This window comes from Sminthopsis crassicaudata, chromosome 3 (assembly GCF_048593235.1).
Source record: "Sminthopsis crassicaudata isolate SCR6 chromosome 3, ASM4859323v1, whole genome shotgun sequence".
Classification (NCBI taxonomy): Eukaryota; Metazoa; Chordata; class Mammalia; order Dasyuromorphia; family Dasyuridae; genus Sminthopsis; species Sminthopsis crassicaudata.
The window spans coordinates 286,320,077-286,339,424 of record NC_133619.1 but is presented as its reverse complement, the minus strand read 5'-3'; the positions used below and the strand labels follow the sequence as shown (position 1 = coordinate 286,339,424).

The following is a 19,348-nucleotide window of genomic DNA, read 5'->3' as shown; positions in this document are numbered from 1 at the left end:
GAGTTTGAAGTCTATACTTCATCAATATAGAAGCCATCTACAGTTAGAGCCCACTTTAACTTTTTATTCATTTTGACAAAAAAGAAACAAAGAAAACAAACAAACAAAAAATGACAACTGTAGTCGGCTTTTGGGGCAGTATGGTATTACCTAGCTTGCTCTTCAGACAACAGGAGGTAGCAGTGAAGCAGCAGTGGGACAGCCATGGCTGCGCTGTGACTGCTTAGTAATTGGGTTGCTCTCTGAGAGGGTGCTGAGTCACTCCAGGTGCTTGGTGGGTATGTCCAAGTCCTGAGATACTCTAGCGTTTTAGGGTCATGGTCTTTTCCTTTTGTGTTTGTAGCTTCTCTGCTGATCTACTGGCTTGCTGCCAGAGCAAAGTAGCTTGCCCTTTGGTAAAGTTCTCTCTGCAAATTTTCCACTTGCTGAGATCACACCCTGCCCCTGTCCAATCTGCTCAGCATTGAGCTGCCTTCTCTTCTGTCACTGCCAACTTTGTCCTGGCCCACAAGCAAAAACAGACCTCTTTTTGGTAAATTCCAAGGATACCTTCTATTGGTGATATGTTGTATTCCCAATATTCTTGGTTTTTTTTCTGTTTTCTGTTTCATAAAAGAAGTGTCTGAGGGCAAGAAAAAGCTTAGATCATGTGTGTATCATCTCTATCATCTTGGCTCTGCCCTGGTTTGTTGGTTTGTTTGTTCGTAATTTTCAATTATGTTTAATGAAACATCAGAGTTGAATAGAACATCTGATCTTTAAATACAGAAGCAAAGATTAACAACATAAAAATGAAGGGAAAAGGGAAAAGGAAGGCTAATACATGGGAGGGGAGAAGTAGAAGGGGAAAAGATAAGTAAGGGGGGAGGGACTGAATAAATATAAATAAAATGGAGGAAAGATTGAGTGAGGTACTGTTTAGAAGGAAAAAAAAAAACTGCTGAGGATGGAGAGGGAGGAAAAGAGAAAGAAAGGTGTAGCCTGGGGAACAAAAGGATTGGGGGAAATACAGAATCAGTCATTTGAACTCTGAATGTGAATGACATGAATTCTCCCATAAAACAAAACCCAGAAATACACTGGATTAAAAGCCAGACTTCTATCAATATGTAGGGGTGTTGTGGCATTTTTAATTTTTAATTTTTTTCATTTAAGGAAGGGTGTGGAGGGAAGGAACAGCATATTTTTGCAAGGGTCACTTGAAATTTTACCCATGCAGATGTTTTGTCAATTAAAAATATGATAAAAAACAAGTCATAGTCTTTCCTGGAATTTCCACTCACTGGGTGTTCTGCCCACCTCCCTGTCTTTGTTTCCTTGATTGTTGGAGCTTTATAAAAGTCTCTGGAATTACTTAATCCTTGCTGGATGCTTAGAGACAAAAATCTTATCCAGCTGGCTGGCTACCCCTGTTCCAATTCTCCAGTCTTAAAATATTAAAAACCTCTAACATTTGTTTTACCTCAGTTTCTCTGGTATTACATTGCTGGAGGCCTGCACAAGAGATGAGATCTGAGAGCAAGATTAGAGATTATAGGACAGGTCTCTGCTGGAAGCCTTGAAGAGGCTGGGTCTGGGCTCTTTTAGGAAGGCCAGCCATCTGGTTTCATCCAGAATCCCACAGAAAAAGCAGTTTCAGTTTCAAGAAGAGCTCACCATGAACACCATTGTTTGGGCCACAGTGGAGCAATTGTTTTGAAATCCCTGCAGGGAAAGTTTTCTGTTGGGTCTGATTTCTAGCAAATCTGGGTCCCCGAAAAATGTTGGACTGATGAGCCATACAACTCTGGGAAGTGCCAAAGGGTTGCCTTGTGGCATAAATCTGGGTGTTCTCTGAACATGACTTAGTTCGGGGTGTCTTTGGACGGTAAATATGTGTGTTTCTAAGCACAGCTCTGAGTGTGTTATTGATTTATTTATTTTTTAAACACTACTGGTCTGGGTGCCTTTGGTCACATAATTGCTTTTGGGGTATTTTTTTTTTTCATCTGCATAATCTCTTTGAAAGCAGAGAATGCACCAAACTGCAATTTGGAAGCCTATTTTAAAAGGTTCAATTTGAGTTTCTGAGAGGGAGAAATTGTTGACTTGAAAACTCCCCTCATGGCACTCCTGAGACTTTAGGAATTAGTCCCTAGTTTGCATGTCATAAATGTTGTGTGTGTCCTGTCTGTGTTTGTGATTTGACTGACTGTCTTTTTGTTTTAAGAAGTTCTGTTATGTTTTAAGAACAATGATTATACAATTTGGCAATTGATTGTTTCAATGTTGCAAAGGTCCTTAGCAGAAAAGAAAAATAAAAAGAAAAGTCGCATAAAAGAAAAGTTATTTTTACTTCTTGTTGGACTTACTTGTAACCTGTTTGTACTAATTTAAAAGATAAAGGAACAGAAAAAGCTTGGCTACTTTTAAAGTCTGACAAAGAAGCAGTCTTCCAAAAACCTGCTAGAAGGGAAAAAAAAAGACGGCAATAAAACCTTATAAGATTCAAGTTGCAGTTCTCCCTCTAGGGAAGGTAAGAGAGAGAATATTATAGTTGATTTAAAAAAATACAGGATGGGTTCATTTTAGCAATTCCTGAAAATAAATTGATCTAGCCTACAATCTGGTCCAGAGTTCCCAAAGAATTATTTCCAAAAGTGGGTGGGTGAGTCATCTCTAAACAGAAGGGAGTCTGAGAAATGAACTATCCTGGTTGCTTTTCTCCTTCATTAGCTGGTTTCCCTAGACTTCAGTTGAGGTGTTTAGGGCATGGACTTACTGCTTTAGGGCTGGAATTCACCTGGCTTACATTCTGTTTATACTGTGCAAGAGAGTTAACATCTCCTAGTTAGATGGGTCCTGCTCAAAGTGGAGGAGCAGGTACCTGGATAGTTGGCCAATTTGATCTGTCTCCCTTGTGTTGGGCTGAATGTTCCACAGAGACTGCGACTTAAATGAGGAAATAGGAAAGCACACAAACGAAAAGGACCACACTCCTAATTTAATAATTGTTTATTAACATAATAGAAAAATCACAATGGCTCCCTTCCAAACTCACCTGCTCCAGTCCAGGGGACCACCATCCTCCTGGTCTCCCTGGCTCACACTCTAGATGTCATCTTCAAATTCTCCTCCTCTCTCACTTGCACAACCCATCTGTTGCTTACACCTGGAGATTCCATCTTTGCAACATTTCTGACATATGCCCCCTTCTCTCCTCTGACCCCGCCCACCACCCTGGTGCCAGCTGTCAAGTCTTGCCTGAATTATTGCAGTATGGCTGAATGAAACATTGCTGCCATTTGCTTGGAACCTTTTTAATGTAGCTCTTTCTAGAGTTCTCTCCCTACTATCTCTGCCTCTCCTGGCTACTCTGGCTTCTTTCCACTTTCAGCACTGAGCATAATGTATTAGCACATAGGTGGGCTTTAAGAAATGGTTACTGACTGGTTAGAATGTTTCAATTTTCACATTACATTTAAGATGACAACTATGGGTATAATTTCTGACATTTGCTTTAATTTCTCCAACATTTGAACATCCCTCTACAAAAACAGCTTTTCAGTGCTTTGTTTGTTTGAGCATTTTCTCTAGTTTCCTTCCTGTTTGAGAGAAGAAATTAAAGAGGAAAAGAAGAAAAGATTTTGTAACATGATGCTGAATGATACTTATATGAAACATCTTGTCAAAAATTTACAATTTGCAATAGAGGACAAAAACACAGCTTAGGATGACACAAGTCTTTCACATTGCATGTTTTTGAGGGGGGCGTAGTAGAAACAGGATAGCTTTTCCAGGATTGTGTGTGGGCAATGTGTGAGTATGTGGGGAGTTGGGGGAATTGGGGTGTATGTCAGGGGTTTTGGGCGTATCTGTGTCTTGTATATGTTCATTATGTGGAACTGGTACCATCCTGTTACTCTTATTTTTTGTCTGAAGATTGACATCAACTCCAAGAAACAAAGCACCTCTGGGAACATTATCTCCTCAGAGATCTGAGAAATAGCTGAATTCCATAAAGAGGAATGTCTTATTGTCTTATCCCACAAATCCATGGGAAGCTTCCTGGCCTAAAAACTACAGCATTCTAATAAATTCTAAATTTTTTACTAATGTGTCATAAATAAAATAATACCTTTTTACATCTGTGATTATATACTTCTTTTGATTCTTCTTATGGCACTGGAATAATCTGTAATTCAGAGTAAGTTTATAAGGTTTATTTACTGCATATTCTGAGCTCTATGTAAAATATAATCAAGCTATATATATATATAGACTTTATAGCTAAGACACTGACTAGATTTAGGAAAAACAAGCTAAGAGTAAACTAATAGGTTAAAATGTTTGTGTTGTATAAGAGTAGGAGATGGGGATTAGGAGTTGAGGGGTGGGAGAGAGACTGGGAGAGAGAGAAAAACAGAGGCAAAGAAAGGAAGGGAAGGAGATAGGGGGCCTATGGAAACAGGGTGAGGGAGGAAGGAAGGCAGAAAGAGGCATGGAAGGAGATAAAGAGAGACAGAAAGCATGAACACCTATCAATCACTTTAGGATTAAGAGGGACTGTAATAGTAAAAGGGAATGTAAGACAAAAAAGAAAAAAAAAAGTGGTTAAGGCTTACAAGGGCCAAGTAGGTAGAAATGGGTTTTATTCAATAAGAATTTTTGTTATAAATATAGAAAGAACTTACCTAGTAAATAATGCCAATATACTATTCTTTTTATCTTTGTCTTCTTGTCTCTCTTTCTTCTCTTGTTTTTTATCTTTTGTTCTTTTTTTATCTGTTTTTCTTTTGGTTTCTTTTACTGAGTCAAAGAATAAGAATAATTTCATGAGGGAAACACAAAAAGTGTCCGATTAGTATTTGCAAGAAACAGCAGCCACAGGGAGGAAAAACTGACGAGGGAAAGCCATATCCCTCCAGTGTGAGACAGGAGAACTGAAGTCCCAGATGGGTGACTAACTAGTTTGCTCTAAGGCTTTTTTTCACTGCACAAAGGGGAGCTAAACAATATGGCCTGCAACCATCTCACTAACACTATTTGTTTATGATCTGTGCTGTTTTCAGGAACTTTTTTCCCTGGCAAGGAGCAATTTCACACCAAGAAAGCAGGATTGGGATATTCAAAAGCATAATCCACTTAGCCAAATATTTAACAGTCTAATTTCACCTTGCTAATATCATTAAAATGAAGCAGAATGTGAAGTAGCCTCAAAAGGCTGGCCAAGGAGGTGCATCTATTTGCATTTGGACCCTTGCTTATCCAACCAGGCTTCTAAGGCCAGGCTCAGTTGGCCAGGTGATTAATCTCTCAGAGAAAACTGAGTGGTTCTCCAAAAATGTGCTGGAATTCACAATACCAAGCAAGAGGGCAGCTTAAGTTACAGAACTCAAGATAAAATCTCTTTCATAAAATGCCTTCTATCCAGGTTGTCTATCCAAATCATGCGGATCCAAATAATGTCCTTTTTTATATACCAATACATGTGTGTCCCAAGTGACAGTCATCTAAAAGAGGCATCTCTTTGGGGAGGAATCAAGCTTCACTGCAGCCAGATGGCCTCATGCATAAAGTGCCACTGATGTTGGACTGGACATTCTCTAAATTCAAATCCAGCTTCACTCACTTCACTGACTGCTACTCTGAGTGATTCTAGTTGCTTCTCTCTGGCTTTTTCCCTAAGACTATATTCCCTAAAAACAGTAGCAGATGGAGGATATTCTGGGAAGATGCAAGAGTAGGGTATAAAATTCCAAGCTCTCCAGAGGAGCAGGAAGACTGTTGGCTGCAGACATTTGCTGGGGGCGGGAGAGCGATGCTTTTGGTTTGGGGTTCTAGGTAAGAGCAACACCTATTTTTTCCATTAAAAAAATGAACAGATGCCAAAAAAGAAAGAACCCAACCATAGAAATTTACTATGGGAATAGGGAAGAGTAGGGTTCATCTTTAGATGAGAACACTGAGGTTTTTTTTTTAAAAAGCCTCTCAATGGCTACGTACCTGCAAAGAATGTATAGAAAAATGCAAAAAAGACTTCCAAAATCTGATAGATTTGAGAAAAAAAATTTAAAAAATAATTAATAACCATTCAATAACATAGTTAAACCCAATAGAAAATGAGATATATCCTTAAAAAAGAATAAAATAATAAACCCAATTCTATAAAAATAACAGTCGGGGAAGGAGAAGGCAGTGAATGTATAAGAGACCAAGAAATTACAAAACAGAGAGGATGAAAAGATAAAAGAGAATGTGAAACATAAGAAAAACAACAGATCTGGAGAGTATATTAAGAAAAGAAAATTTAAAAATAAGTGGATTGTACCTGAAAGCTGTCACCAAAAGAAGTACCTTGTCAAAATAGTGCAAGAAATTAAAGAAAATTGTCTTGGAGGACAATTGTCCTAGTGGGGAAAGTAGACCATTCCAAGAAGATTCTACATAAAACAACACACATAGGATGGGGCAGCTAAGTGGCGCGATGGATAGAGCACCGGTTCTGAAGTCAGGAGGACCTGAGTTCAGACCTAGTTCTCACAGTACACACTTCCCAGATGTGTGACCCTGGGCAAGTCTCAACTCCAGTTGCCTCAGCAAAAACTAACCACAAAACAAAAACAAAAACAATACACACATATTATTTATTGTGTGACTCAACCTTTTAAAACCCCCAAATCACAGAAAAAAATTTATAAGAAACAACAATCCAAAACGAAACAAAATAAAACCCCAAAAATGGAATTCAAATATGCTTGAAGTCCATTTAGAGTTGTACGGAAATTATCAGCTGCCTTAAAAACACTGTAGATCCTGGCATAATATTTGTTGACAGTTAAAAGAACTAGGCCTGGGCCCAAAAATATCCTATCTAGCAAAATTAACATGTGAATAAAAAAGGACATTCCATGAACTTGAAGATTTCCAGGACTTTGTCTCAACTAAAGGCAAACTTAAATAACAGAGAAGAACCGACATCAAAGATTAATTTCAAGTGACTCAAGGACAAGTTTTTATGGAAAATGTTTTTTATGGTACATGGAATTGTGTACCATATATTTCAGATTTCCATCAGTCATGAGGTAGGCTAAAAGACAGATTGGGATAGAGCTGAGTATTATCGAAGAGTAAAAAATAAAACTATCTAGTAAAAGATAAAAATTTAAATGAGATCCAGATGAAGAATTGACAGAGAGATATAGAGCTAGGAGAAGAACTAGTAGTTCTGAAAACCTACTCGAAATAGGAATATGGGTTAAAAAGGGAACAATACATACATACATACATACATACATACATACATATATGTATATATTTTACACACCCACATATGTGTGTTTATATATATGCATACATATATGTATCTATATATACATGTATATGTGTGTATATAGATAGATAGACATAGATATAAATATGTCATATATGCCATGATAAAGTGAGATGTAGAAGGTTGTATAGATATATGGCAGTGACAAGGTATGTAGGTTAACAGCACAGGGATAAAGAGAAATGGAAAAGGTGATTGGGGGAGAAAATAAGGCAAGGACTTATGGGTAGGGGGAGGTAAATTATATGAAATAACAAGGAAAGTTAAGGATTAGAAGTAGAAGAGTTAGCATGCAGAAGAAATAAACAGGTACAATAAGGATCAGGAATAGAATTTATTAAGAAAGAAAAGAAGATTAGTAATCGCTGATCTCAGACAAAACCAAATTTGAAGACTAAATCAGAGAAATCTACATTATGTCACTACTATATGTGTGTGTGTGTGTGTGTGTGTGTGTGTGTGCACACTACACACAAATACGCACATTCTCTCTATTCTTAGGGGGTTAATTTATAGGCCTTATTTGGGAAATAGGGGGATTTAAAAATGGAAAAAAGAGTAAAGTGAAAGTGTAGAGCACCGATCAAAAACATAACCCACAAGAAAGAAAAGAGGGATCTGTTCTATTATGATATATGGTTTCTTGAAATAGAAATTGTTACATATTTTGAATCCTCTCAGGTTTCACTGCACTTATAAACAATGTTTGGTTTTGTTTTCCTTTCTAGTCTTTCTCTAAATGTGTATTTTGTTTTGAATAAATAAAAAAGATTAATATCAATCATAGTAAGATTATTTAGAAAATATTTAGAAAATCTATGGAAAACAACTCATGAGAAAGTTTTAATTAACCTTACAGCTTTCTACATAAAACATTGGTATTATTATAATCTCTGAGATTTTTATTACAATTCTACCTCTCCAAAAGTAGTGATTATCAGCTCTGGTGAGTAATAAGTGAAATACAGTCAAATCCTGAAAAGGGGGCCAAAGTTAAACTTTTTATGTCAGGTTGTATTTCTTCCCGCTGAATTAAAACCAATTCAGTGTACATCTATAACAACTATTCTGCCAGGGGTGCTAGGGAAGGAAAGAAGAAATGAGGACATGAGTGTCTGAATGAGCTTACTTTGCCTTGTACAAGGCCATGAAAAACAATTTCCCTGAGTATTTACACAAATCTTTACTTAGAATTTATCCTGTAGCTGAACACAAATACTCAAGTATCCACACCAAGGTCCTCTTGCTGGCAATAGAAAAAGGAAAGTTAACGATGACAAGCGCGACATAAATAAATTTTGGGGAGAAGGGAAAGTAGTAGGGTTAGAAAGGGATAGGAAAAACAGTGTAGCACTAACTGGAGTATCAGCTTCAGGGAAGGACTCTCCTATTATGGACTAGAGTGACCTTTGGAAGTTCCAGTACATGGATTGTACTTGCTGAATAATCCTGAGTCAAAGACAATGATTAATTATTTGTAAGGAGAGCTCCTCAAAAATAAAAAATTTAAAAATTAAAAAAAAATTCTCTAGATTTGGTTGTACTTGCTAAAAATCCGTTTCAAATTGGGTTAAATGATGTATTTCAAAAATGAAGAAACTTACCATTCTCATTAGGCATGCTTTCTTCAATAATTTTGGGTTCGTAGCTTAAAGAAACATGCCTAGAATAGCAAATGAAAACAACCACCATGAAATCCAGGCTTTAAAAGAAAATATCAACATGACATTTCAGAAAACTATTTCTTTCACATTCTTTTATATCTGGAAAGTCCTTGCAAGAGAATCCAGTTGATTATGGAAAAGCCAAATCATATACCTTTAAGAATATATTTTCACATTCTAAGTATCTCTCATACATCTAATCTGCTAAAGATGATGTCTTTTCCATTAGAAATGTTCAAAGAATTTTGAGAGTATTCATATCCACAAGGGGATTTAAAGAAATTTCTAGGAGTTGACCATGTGGAACTAAACATATGAAGTTCTACAAACCTTGAAGTAAGACATGAAACAAGCTTCTGAATGTAAAAAGGAGCTTTGTTTTTTTCTGCTGTGTCAGACAGGACCCATCCAATCTATTAAAGCTCATGAAAATGCTCACAAAAAGGAAGCTCACTCAAATTAATCAGCTGTCCTAATGTCACCCAGACAGAAGGGCCCAGTCTCAGTTTCATACCTTCATGTCTTTTAACACATGGACTTGTGGGTGGACACTGAGATCACTTACACTCTCTGTGCTCTAGGCATCTGACATTTTTGGAAAGAAGGTGCATTCACTACTTTGAGAGGGTGTATTTTTCCTTATCTGGGATTTCTTATATCCTTGAAAGGAATCAAAAACATGAAAGGTAAATCTTCACTTACAATGGCAGATAGGCTCAATTTGAGCAAAGGGCATTGTAAAAAGTCATTGTTTACATTTGTAGGGACCTGGAAAAGGAATCCTTTTTATTGTGGGAGAGTCAGGGCATGTCTCCAAGAATAATGTTCACATCCATAGTACACATCACATCTAGCCTGCTCTTGAGGGGTTCTTTATATTGGTGAACTTAAAGCAGGGGTTTGTGTGTCTGGGCCAGATAACTGCAGTTTTAAAAGGTAAAGAAGTTCACAAAGTTATGATAAGTCGAGAACTTGCCAGCAAAAAAACAAAAACCAATGACAAGAATTGTTTTCCTGCTGTCAAGTCCCAACTCAATCACAGAGTGTAGAGAGGATTGGGGAAGGGGAAGGAGGTGGTTCTGGAAACAATTAGAGACCAGTGTCTCTTATACAATCCTCCTCCTCCTGGGAAAACTGAGTTCAGAGAAGTTCAACGTGATTTAGAGAAGAATTGACAACTTAGTGAGGACGAGCAGAGTGCATTTCTGAGCCTGACATGTATATTTGCTGCTTGAATATGGACTAAGTCAGTGCAGCTCTGGGTGGACTCCATAGGTATGAAAAGATTTTGACATGGAGGTTCCCAACTGCTTTGGGGGAATGGAAGTAGTTTCCTTCTATAGGAGAATTCCTTCAATCAATGCTTTCAAACTTGACCCAATCCTATTCCTCCCTAACCTGTTAAAAAATTTCTGCGACCCGGCTGCCTCTGGTGTATCTTCAGGCCTTTTTCCTATCTGCCAAGCACTTCCCTTGTCAGAGGACAGATGGGTCACTTCCCCAGGAACCTAAGGTCTACTCAGTGATACTGATTTCTTCTTCCATACACTGGTATTTATGAGGAGGAATAACACTGGGGCTGGCAATAGATTATAAATGTGTGTGGAATAAAACATTATAGAACAACTCCCCCAAATAAAAAGTGTGTCTTGGTCTCAAGAAATCTTCAATATCTTCTGAACACCAGGTTCATGAAAGGAAGATAAAGCTAAGAGCCTGAGTGAAGAATGGAAAAGAGTAAGAGAAGAGAGAAGGGACAATCCAGGGACAGTTTTGCTATGACAACCAAGGGAATTTAGCTAAAGTCAGTTCAGTCTCAGACACAAAAAGAGAGAAAAAAAAAGAATCTCTCCTTTAAAATAAAAAGTTTAGCAATGTCAATTTGTTCCTTTTTATTTTAGCTTTGTAAACTAAAGAGCTAAAGGGCAGCATATTTGATTGTCTTTGAATAGACTCAGAAATATTTCTTGAAATAGAAAGACACTTAATTCAAAGAGAAGCATTTCTTTTGCGAGGTGCAGCTTCTCAGAGTAATCACAGTCTAAAGTATATAAAAGATGATCAATAGGTTGGAATTATGTGAGAACACAGATGTAGCTGGTGCTCCCAGAGGGCTTTGTTACACATGTGAAATTAAACTGGGGATTTGGGTGTGTGAACCTACAACCTGGAGATTTAGAAATGCAAAGCTGACCCAGTTGGGACATCATGGATTTCTCCTCTACAGCCAAGATGTTGAGAAGGAGAAATATCCTGAAATTGATCAGAGATTATAAGCATAAAGCAGGGGTTAATTGTGAATTTCATAGTATTTTTGTGGCAATTTAACAATCCTTAGGTATTTGAATGCTTGAATTACTGGGTCCGATTTTCCTGGACTCAAGAACTTTTTTTACTATGGCATGAGTTAATGTCCTCTCAGGTAGAGATCCTGCTTTAAGTGCTATATGGCAAGAACTACAATTAAGCCTCCACTTTCTTTCTTAATCCCTGCTTTAAGAGACATGTGTTCTCCCCAGTCAAGGAATAGTACCTCAGAAAATTTTGTTCTCTGGAATGACTGAAGCATCATATGGTTTCTAATCAGTCAATATGAAAATAGAGAATGTAGAAAAATACTTAAATAACAGATAATGGGACAGCAGCTAGAAGGCACATTGGAAAGGGCACCAGACATTGGAGTCAGGAGGCCTGTGTTCAATTTCAGTTCCAAACTCAAACCCTTAAAAATAAGTTTCTGATGCACCACAACTCATATCAACTCAGTGACTATGCAAATATTTTAAAAGAAGGAAATGATGTGGCTAATATAAGGGGCAAAGTTATTTTTGCAAGAGAGATAACTAAATTTTAAGCAAAAGTCACTTCTAGTCATGCATTTGGGGGCATGTAAATTCTTTCCAAGATATATTATTCCCTTTAAAAAGTGGATGTATTCAGAACCTTTGGAGGTCCTCTATTCAGAGCTAATTGGAATAAAGTTTGGGGGAAGAAGCGAAGCTCACTTTTGCTCATCCTCTATTATTAGTGGATCAAGGGTGTTCTTGTGATGAAATCCCAAGTGAAAATTCTTTACATCTGTAAGTATAAAAAATTCAAATGTCAATCCAAAGAAGCAGTAAAACGCATAATCAGAAAGATTGCTAGACAATTTTTGAAAGTGATAGTTTTCTCCTGTGGTTCATTGCAATGACACAGGTACAGATGTCTAGGACCTCTTCCTTCCCCCCAAATATGTATGATCAACTCGAAGGGCTAACGAGTTGCATGCTTCTTTACTGCAAAAGTTAAAATGTCACTGAAATCTAAAACACTCTATGACAGATATTTCGACCTGTGGGGCAATTTCTTGGAAATAAAATCATTTTGGGAAACATAGTAAACCATCTACACTCCCTGGGATGCAAAGGAAGCAAAGATGAAGATGGACATCACCTTTGCCAACAAGCAGCTAAAATACTTTTTCTCCTAAGATGTGATTATCAGTGTGTGTCAATAATCTACAGAATCCACTCAATGCATAATATGACCAAACATGGAGTTTGTTAGTGTAATTTAGAGCAGAAAATACCAATGACAAATCACGGCGGGGGGTGGGGGGGGAGGGAAGAGCTAAGGAAACTCAAATGCTGATCATATTGCTCCAGTCAGCCTTTATGAGACATTTTGGTGCAAGGAAAAAGACTGAAGCAGCAAAAAAATTGAGACTTTAGATATTTCATAGAATTGAATGTTTCTCTTAATTATTTCTAAATTGGAAACTGACGAATATACTTTAGAGTTCTCTACTAAGGGAAGACCCTCCAAAGCATGCTCATTTCACTCATTAAGGTTGCTGTTTGCTCAGTATTGCTATCATTGGAGGATTCGGGGAGGAATTCAAGCAATCTTAACTGTTGTAGGAAACGTGTGTATGTGTAAAGGAGAGTTATGTGTATGTGTATAATATGAAAATATATGAACTTAGCTTACTTATATTATCATACTTTATATTCATAAATATATCAATTTGTAATTCCAACATGATGTGGTGTTTAGAGAAAACAAAAAAAAGTAGGAAAAACTATAAACTAAAAAAATACACAGCTGAACAAAAGAGCTATTTGCTAGGGAGAAAGATGTACTTTCAGGAATATAATTTCATGTATAAATATATACATTTTGAGGAAATTGGCAATTTATCATAATGTACACTGAATCCTGGCCAGTTTATAGCTGGCCACATCTCAGTGTTCACTAGCAAAAAATAATACAAACCTATGCAACTGGATAACATAACTACATAGTGAACACTGAGATGTGGCCAGCTATAAACTAATTTTTCTAAAAACAATCAATAATCTTCTTATGATCTCACTATACTGAAATCAACAAATACACAAAATAAGTGGCGGGACTCACCCTCATCAGATGACCAATTGCTTTCTTCTCTTTCATTACTTTTTATTTATCAGCAAGGAATGAAGTGAAAAGAAAGAAGAAGGAAAAGAAACATTAATCCTCTTTCTAAAAGAGTCTAGAAAGGCCTAATTAGATTTAAGATCTTTTCTAAAACAAAACATCATTTACATTTGCATGAGTGCTCTTCAGTGTGACACAGAGAATTTGCAAATCTCCAAATATAAAATTCATATTCACAATATAGCTCACACCAAGGTAGCTGCCATTCCCGGAAGCATTTTTTTTTTTACACTGATGAAAGGAAAGTGAGAATTTGTGTCTATGAACCTAATACCTGGATATTTAGAATTGCAAAGTTAACCCAGTTCAGACATCATGGATTTCTCCTCTACAGCCAAGATGTTGAGAAGGAGAAATATCCTGAAATTTCTCAGAGATTATAAGCATAAAACAGGGGATAGGATATGGCAAGTTAATTATGAATTTCATAGTATTTTTGTGGCAATTTAAAAATCCTTAGGTATTTGAATGCTTTAATTGTTGTGTCTGATTTTCCTGGCATCAAGCACTTTTTACTGTGGTGTGAGTTAATGTCCTCTCAGGTAGAGATCCCTCTCTACTCAACTTATTTTTGCTTTAAGTGCTATGGGGTAAGAGCTACAATTAAGCTTCCACTTTCTTTCTTAATCCCATTTCACTCAATCACTGCTTTAAGAGACATATCTTCTCCCCAGTCAAGGAATATTACCTCCAAAAATTCTGTTCTCTGGAATGACTGAAGCATCATATGATTTCTAATCAGTCAATATGATAATAGAGAATGTAGAAAAATACTTATACTTAAAGTAAAACATAATGTTACAGCAGCTAGAAGGCACATTGGAAAGAGCACCAGACATTGGAGTCAGGAGGCCTGTGTTCAATTTCAGTTCCAAACTCAAACCCTTAAAAATAAGTGTCTGATATTCCACAACACATAGTCACATCCCAGTGACTATGCAAATATTTTAAAAGAAGGAAATGATGTGGCTAATATAAGGGGCAAAGTTATTTTTGCAACAGAGATATCTATATTTTAAGCAAAAGTCACTTCTTGTCATGCATTTGGGTGTATGTAAATTCTTTCCAAGATATATTATTCCCTTTAAAAAGTGGATGTATTCAGAACCTTTGGAGGTCTTCTATTCAGAGCTAATTGGAATAAAATTTGGGGGAAGAAGGGAAGCTCACTTTTGCTCATCCTCTATTATTAGTGGATCAAGGGTGTTCTTGTGATGAAATCCCAAGTGAAAATTCTTTACATCTGTAAGTATAAAAAATTCAAATGTCAATCCAAAGAAGCAGTAAAACGCATAATCAGAAAGATTGCTAGACAATTTTTGAAAGTGATAGTTTTCTCCTGTGGTTCATTGCAATGACACAGGTACAGATGTCTAGGACCTCTTCCTTCCCCCCAAATATGTATGATCAACTCGAAGGGCTAACGAGTTGCATGCTTCTTTACTGCAAAAGTTAAAATGTCACTGAAATCTAAAACACTCTATGACAGATATTTCGACCTGTGGGGCAATTTCTTGGAAATAAAATCATTTTGGGAAACATAGTAAACCTACATCCCCTGGGATGCAAAGGAAGCAAAGATGAAGATGGACATCCCCTTTGCCAACAAGCAGCTAAAATACTTTTTCTCCTAAGATGTGATTATCAGTGTGTGTCAATAATCTACAGAATCCACTCAATGCATAATATGACCAAACATGGAGTTTGTTAGTGTAATTTAGAGCAGAAAATACCAATGACAAATCACGGCGGGGGGTGGGGGGGGAGGGAAGAGCTAAGGAAACTCAAATGCTGATCATATTGCTCCAGTCAGCCTTTATGAGACATTTTGGTGCAAAGAAAAAGACTGAAGCAGCAAAAAAATTGAGACTTTAGATATTTCATAGAATTGAATGTTTCTCTTAATTATTTCTAAATTGGAAACTGACGAATATACTTTAGAGTTCTCTACTAAGGGAAGACCCTCCAAAGCATGCACTTTTCACTCATTAAGGTTGCTGTTTGCTCAGTATTGCTATCATTGGAGGATTCGGGGAGGAATTCAAGCAATCTTAACTGTTGTAGGAAACATGTGTGTATGTGTAAAGGAGAGTTATGTGTATGTGTATAATATGAAAATATATGAACTTAGCTTACTTATATTATCATACTTTATATTCATAAATATATCAATTTGTAATTCCACCATGATGTGGTGTTTAGAGAAAACAAAAAAAAGTAGGAAAAACTATAAACTAAAAAAATACACAGCTGAACAAAAGAGCTATTTGCTAGGGAGAAAGATGTACTTTCAGGAATATAATTTCATGTATATACATTTTGAGGAAATTGGCAATTTATCGTAATGTACACTGAATCCTGGCCAGTTTATAGCTGGCCACATCTCAGTGTTCACTAGCAAAAAATAATACAAACCTATGCAACTGGATAACATAACTACATAGTGAACACTGAGATGTGGCCAGCTATAAACTAATTTTTCTAAAAACAATCAATAATCTTCTTATGATCTCACTATACTGAAATCAACAAATACACAAAATAAGTGGCGGGACTCACCCTCATCAGATGACCAATTGCTTTCTTCTCTTTCATTACTTTTTATTTATCAGCAAGGAATGAAGTGAAAAGAAAGAAGAAGGAAAAGAAACATTAATCCTCTTTCTAAAAGAGTCTAGAAAGGCCTAATTAGATTTAAGATCTTTTCTAAAACAAAACATCATTTACATTTGCATGAGTGCTCTTCAGTGTGACACAGAGAATTTGCAAATCTCCAAATATAAAATTCATATTCACAATATAGCTCACACCAAGGTAGCTGCCATTCCCGGAAGCATTTTTTTTTTTTACACTGATGAAAGGAAAGTGAGAATTTATGTCTATGAACCTAATACCTGGATATTTAGAATTGCAAAGTTAACCCAGTTCAGACATCATGGATTTCTCCTCTACAGCCAAGATGTTGAGAAGGAGAAATATCCTGAAATTTCTCAGAGATTATAAGCATAAAACATGGGATAGGATATGGCAAGTTAATTATGAATTTCATAGTATTTTTGTGGCAATTTAACAATCCTTAGGTATTTGAATGCCTGAATTATTGGGTCCGATTTTCCTGGCATCAAGCACTTTTTTACTGTGGTGTGAGTTAATGTCCTCTCAGGTAGAGATCCCTCTCTACTCAACTTATTTTTGCTTTAAGTGCTATGGGGGGTAAGAGCTACAATTAAGCTTCCACTTTCTTTCTTAATCCCATTTCACTCAATCACTGCTTTAAGAGACATATCTTCTCCCCAGTCAAGGAATATTACCTCCAAAAATTCTGTTCTCTGGAATGACTGAAGCATCATATGATTTCTAATCAGTCAATATGATAATAGAGAATGTAGAAAAATACTTCAAATAAAAGATAATGGGACAGCAGCTAGAAGGCACATTGGAAAGGGCACCAGACATTGGAGTCAGGAGGCCTGTGTTCAATTTCAGTTCGAAACTCAAATTCTTAAAAATAAGTGTCTGATACTCCACAACACATATCAACCAAGGGACTATGCAAATATTTTAAAAGAAGGAAATGATGTGGCTAATATAAGGGGCAAAGTTATTTTTGCAACAGAGATATCTATGTTTTAAGCAAAAGTCACTTCTAGTCATGCATTTGGGTGTATGTAAATTCTTTACAAGATATATTATTCCCTTTAAAAAGTGGATGTATTCAGAACCTTTGGAGGTCCTCTATTCAGAGCTAATTGGAATAAAATTTGGGGGAAGAAGGGAAGCTCACTTTTGCTCATCCTCTATTATTAGTGGATCAAGGGTGTTCTTGTGATGAAATCCCAAGTGAAAATTCTTTCCATCTGTAAGTATAAAAAATTCAAATATCAACCCAAAGAAGCAGTAAAACGCATAATCAGAAAGATTGCTAGACAATTTTTGAAAGTGATAGTTTTCTCCTGTGGTTCATTGCAATGACACAGGTACAGATTTCAAGGACCTCTTCCTTCCCCCCAAATATGTATGATCAACTCGAAGGGCTAACGAGTTGCATGCTTCTTTACTGCAAAAGTTAAAATGTCACTGAAATCTAAAACACTCTATGACAGATATTTCGACCTGTAGGGCAATTTCTTGGAAATAAAATTATTTTTGGAGACATAGTAAACCATCTACACTCCCTGGGATGCAAAGGAAGCAAAGATGAAGATGGACATCACCTTTGCCAACAAGCAGCTAAAATACTTTTTCTCCTAAGATGTGAGTATCAGTGTGTGTCAATAATCTACAGAATCCACTCAATGCATAATATGACTAAACATGGAGTTTGTTAGTGTAATTTAGAGCAGAAAATACCAATGACAAATCACAGCGGGGGGGGGGGGGAAGAGCTAAGGAAACTCAAATGCTGATCATATTGCTCCAGTCAGCCTTTATGAGACTTTTTGGTGCAAAGAAAAAGACTGAAGTAGGAAAAAAATTGAGACTTTAGATATTTCATAGAATTGAATGTTTCTCTTAATTATTTCTAAATTGGAAACTGACGAATATACTTTAGAGTTCTCTATTAAGGGAAGACCCTCCAAAGCATGCCCTTTTCACTCATTAAGGTTGCTGTTTGCTCAGTATTGCTATCATTGGAGGATTCGGGGAGTAATTCAAGCAATCTTAACTGTTGTAGGAAATGTGTATATGTGTAAAGGAGAGTTATGTGTATGTGTATAATATGAAAATATATGAATTTATCTTACTTTATATTCATAAATATATCAATTTGTAATTCCAACTTGATATGGTGTTCAGAGGAAACAAAAAAAAAGCAGCAAAAACTATAAACTAAAAAAATACACAGCTGAACAAAAGAGCTATTTGCAGGGGAGAAAGATGTACTTTCAGGAATATAATTTCATGTATAAATATATACATTTTGAAGAAATTGGCATATCGTTATGTACACTGAATCCTGGCCAGTTTATAGCTGGCCACATCTCAGTGTTCACTTTGTAGTTTTGTTATCCAGTTGCATGGGTTTGTATTATTTTTTGCAATAAACTAGTTTTTCTAAAAACATTCAATAATCTTCTTATGATCTCACTATACTGAAATCAACAAATACACAAAATAAGTGGCGGGACTCACCCTCATCAGATGACCAATTGCTTTCTTCACTTTCATTACTTTTTATATTTCAGCAAGGAATGAAGTGAAAAGAAAGAAGAAGAAAATGAAACATTAATCCTCTTTCTAAAAGAGTCTAGAAAGGCCTAACTAGATTTAAGATCTTTTCTAAAACAAAACATCATTTACATTTGCATGAGTGCTCTTCAGTGTGACACAGAGAATCTGTAAAGCTCCAAATATAAAATTCATATTCACAATATAGCTCACACCAAGGTAGCTGCCATTCCCGGAAGCATTTTTTTTTTTTTACACTGATGAAAAGAAAGTGAGAATTTGTGTCTATGAACCTAATACCTGGATATTTAGAATTGCAAAGTTAACCCAGTTCAGACATCATGGATTTCTCCTCTACAGCCAAGATGTTGAGAAGGAGAAATATCCCGAAATTTTTCAGAGATTATAAGCATAAAGCAGGGGATAGGATATGGCAAGTTAATTGTGAATTTCATAGTATTTTTGTGGCAATTTAACAATCCTTAGGTATTTGAATGCCTGAATTATTGGGTCCGATTTTCCTGTCATCAAGCACTTTTTTACTGTGGTGTGAGTTAATGTCCTCTCAGGTAGAGATCCCTCTCTACTCAACTTATTTTTGCTTTAAGTGCTATGGGGTAAGAGCTACAATTAAGCTTCCACTTTCTTTCTTAATCCCATTTCACGCAATCACTGCTTTAAGAGACATATCTTCTCCCCAATCAAGGAATATTTCTGTTCTCTGGAATGACTGAAGCATCAT

General features: G+C 36.4%; 1 protein-coding gene and 1 long non-coding RNA gene across 2 annotated transcripts in view; both read right to left on the bottom strand.

Annotated features, from left to right (window-relative positions):
* Nucleotides 1-3,495: 3,495 nt before the first annotated feature.
* Nucleotides 3,496-4,762, bottom strand: LOC141561379 (uncharacterized). Its single transcript, XR_012488038.1, has 3 exons — nt 4,674-4,762; nt 4,118-4,174; nt 3,496-3,584 (listed from the first exon to the last, which is right to left on the bottom strand). It is a non-coding gene; the product is annotated as an uncharacterized LOC141561379 (long non-coding RNA).
* A 4,052-nt stretch (nt 4,763-8,814) lies between these two features.
* The window catches only part of LOC141561376 (uncharacterized), a 150,609-nt gene continuing 140,075 nt past the window's right edge, over nt 8,815-19,348 (bottom strand). Inside the window, exons 19-25 of the mRNA XM_074300861.1 lie at nt 18,571-18,608; nt 17,222-17,294; nt 15,997-16,034; nt 14,608-14,680; nt 13,378-13,415; nt 11,982-12,054; nt 8,815-8,975 (exon numbers count right to left, since the gene is read on the bottom strand). Coding sequence (XP_074156962.1) covers nt 8,897-8,975; nt 11,982-12,054; nt 13,378-13,415; nt 14,608-14,680; nt 15,997-16,034; nt 17,222-17,294; nt 18,571-18,608 — 412 coding nt within the window. The 3' untranslated portion in view covers nt 8,815-8,896. The remainder of the gene's footprint in view (nt 8,976-11,981; nt 12,055-13,377; nt 13,416-14,607; nt 14,681-15,996; nt 16,035-17,221; nt 17,295-18,570; nt 18,609-19,348) is intronic.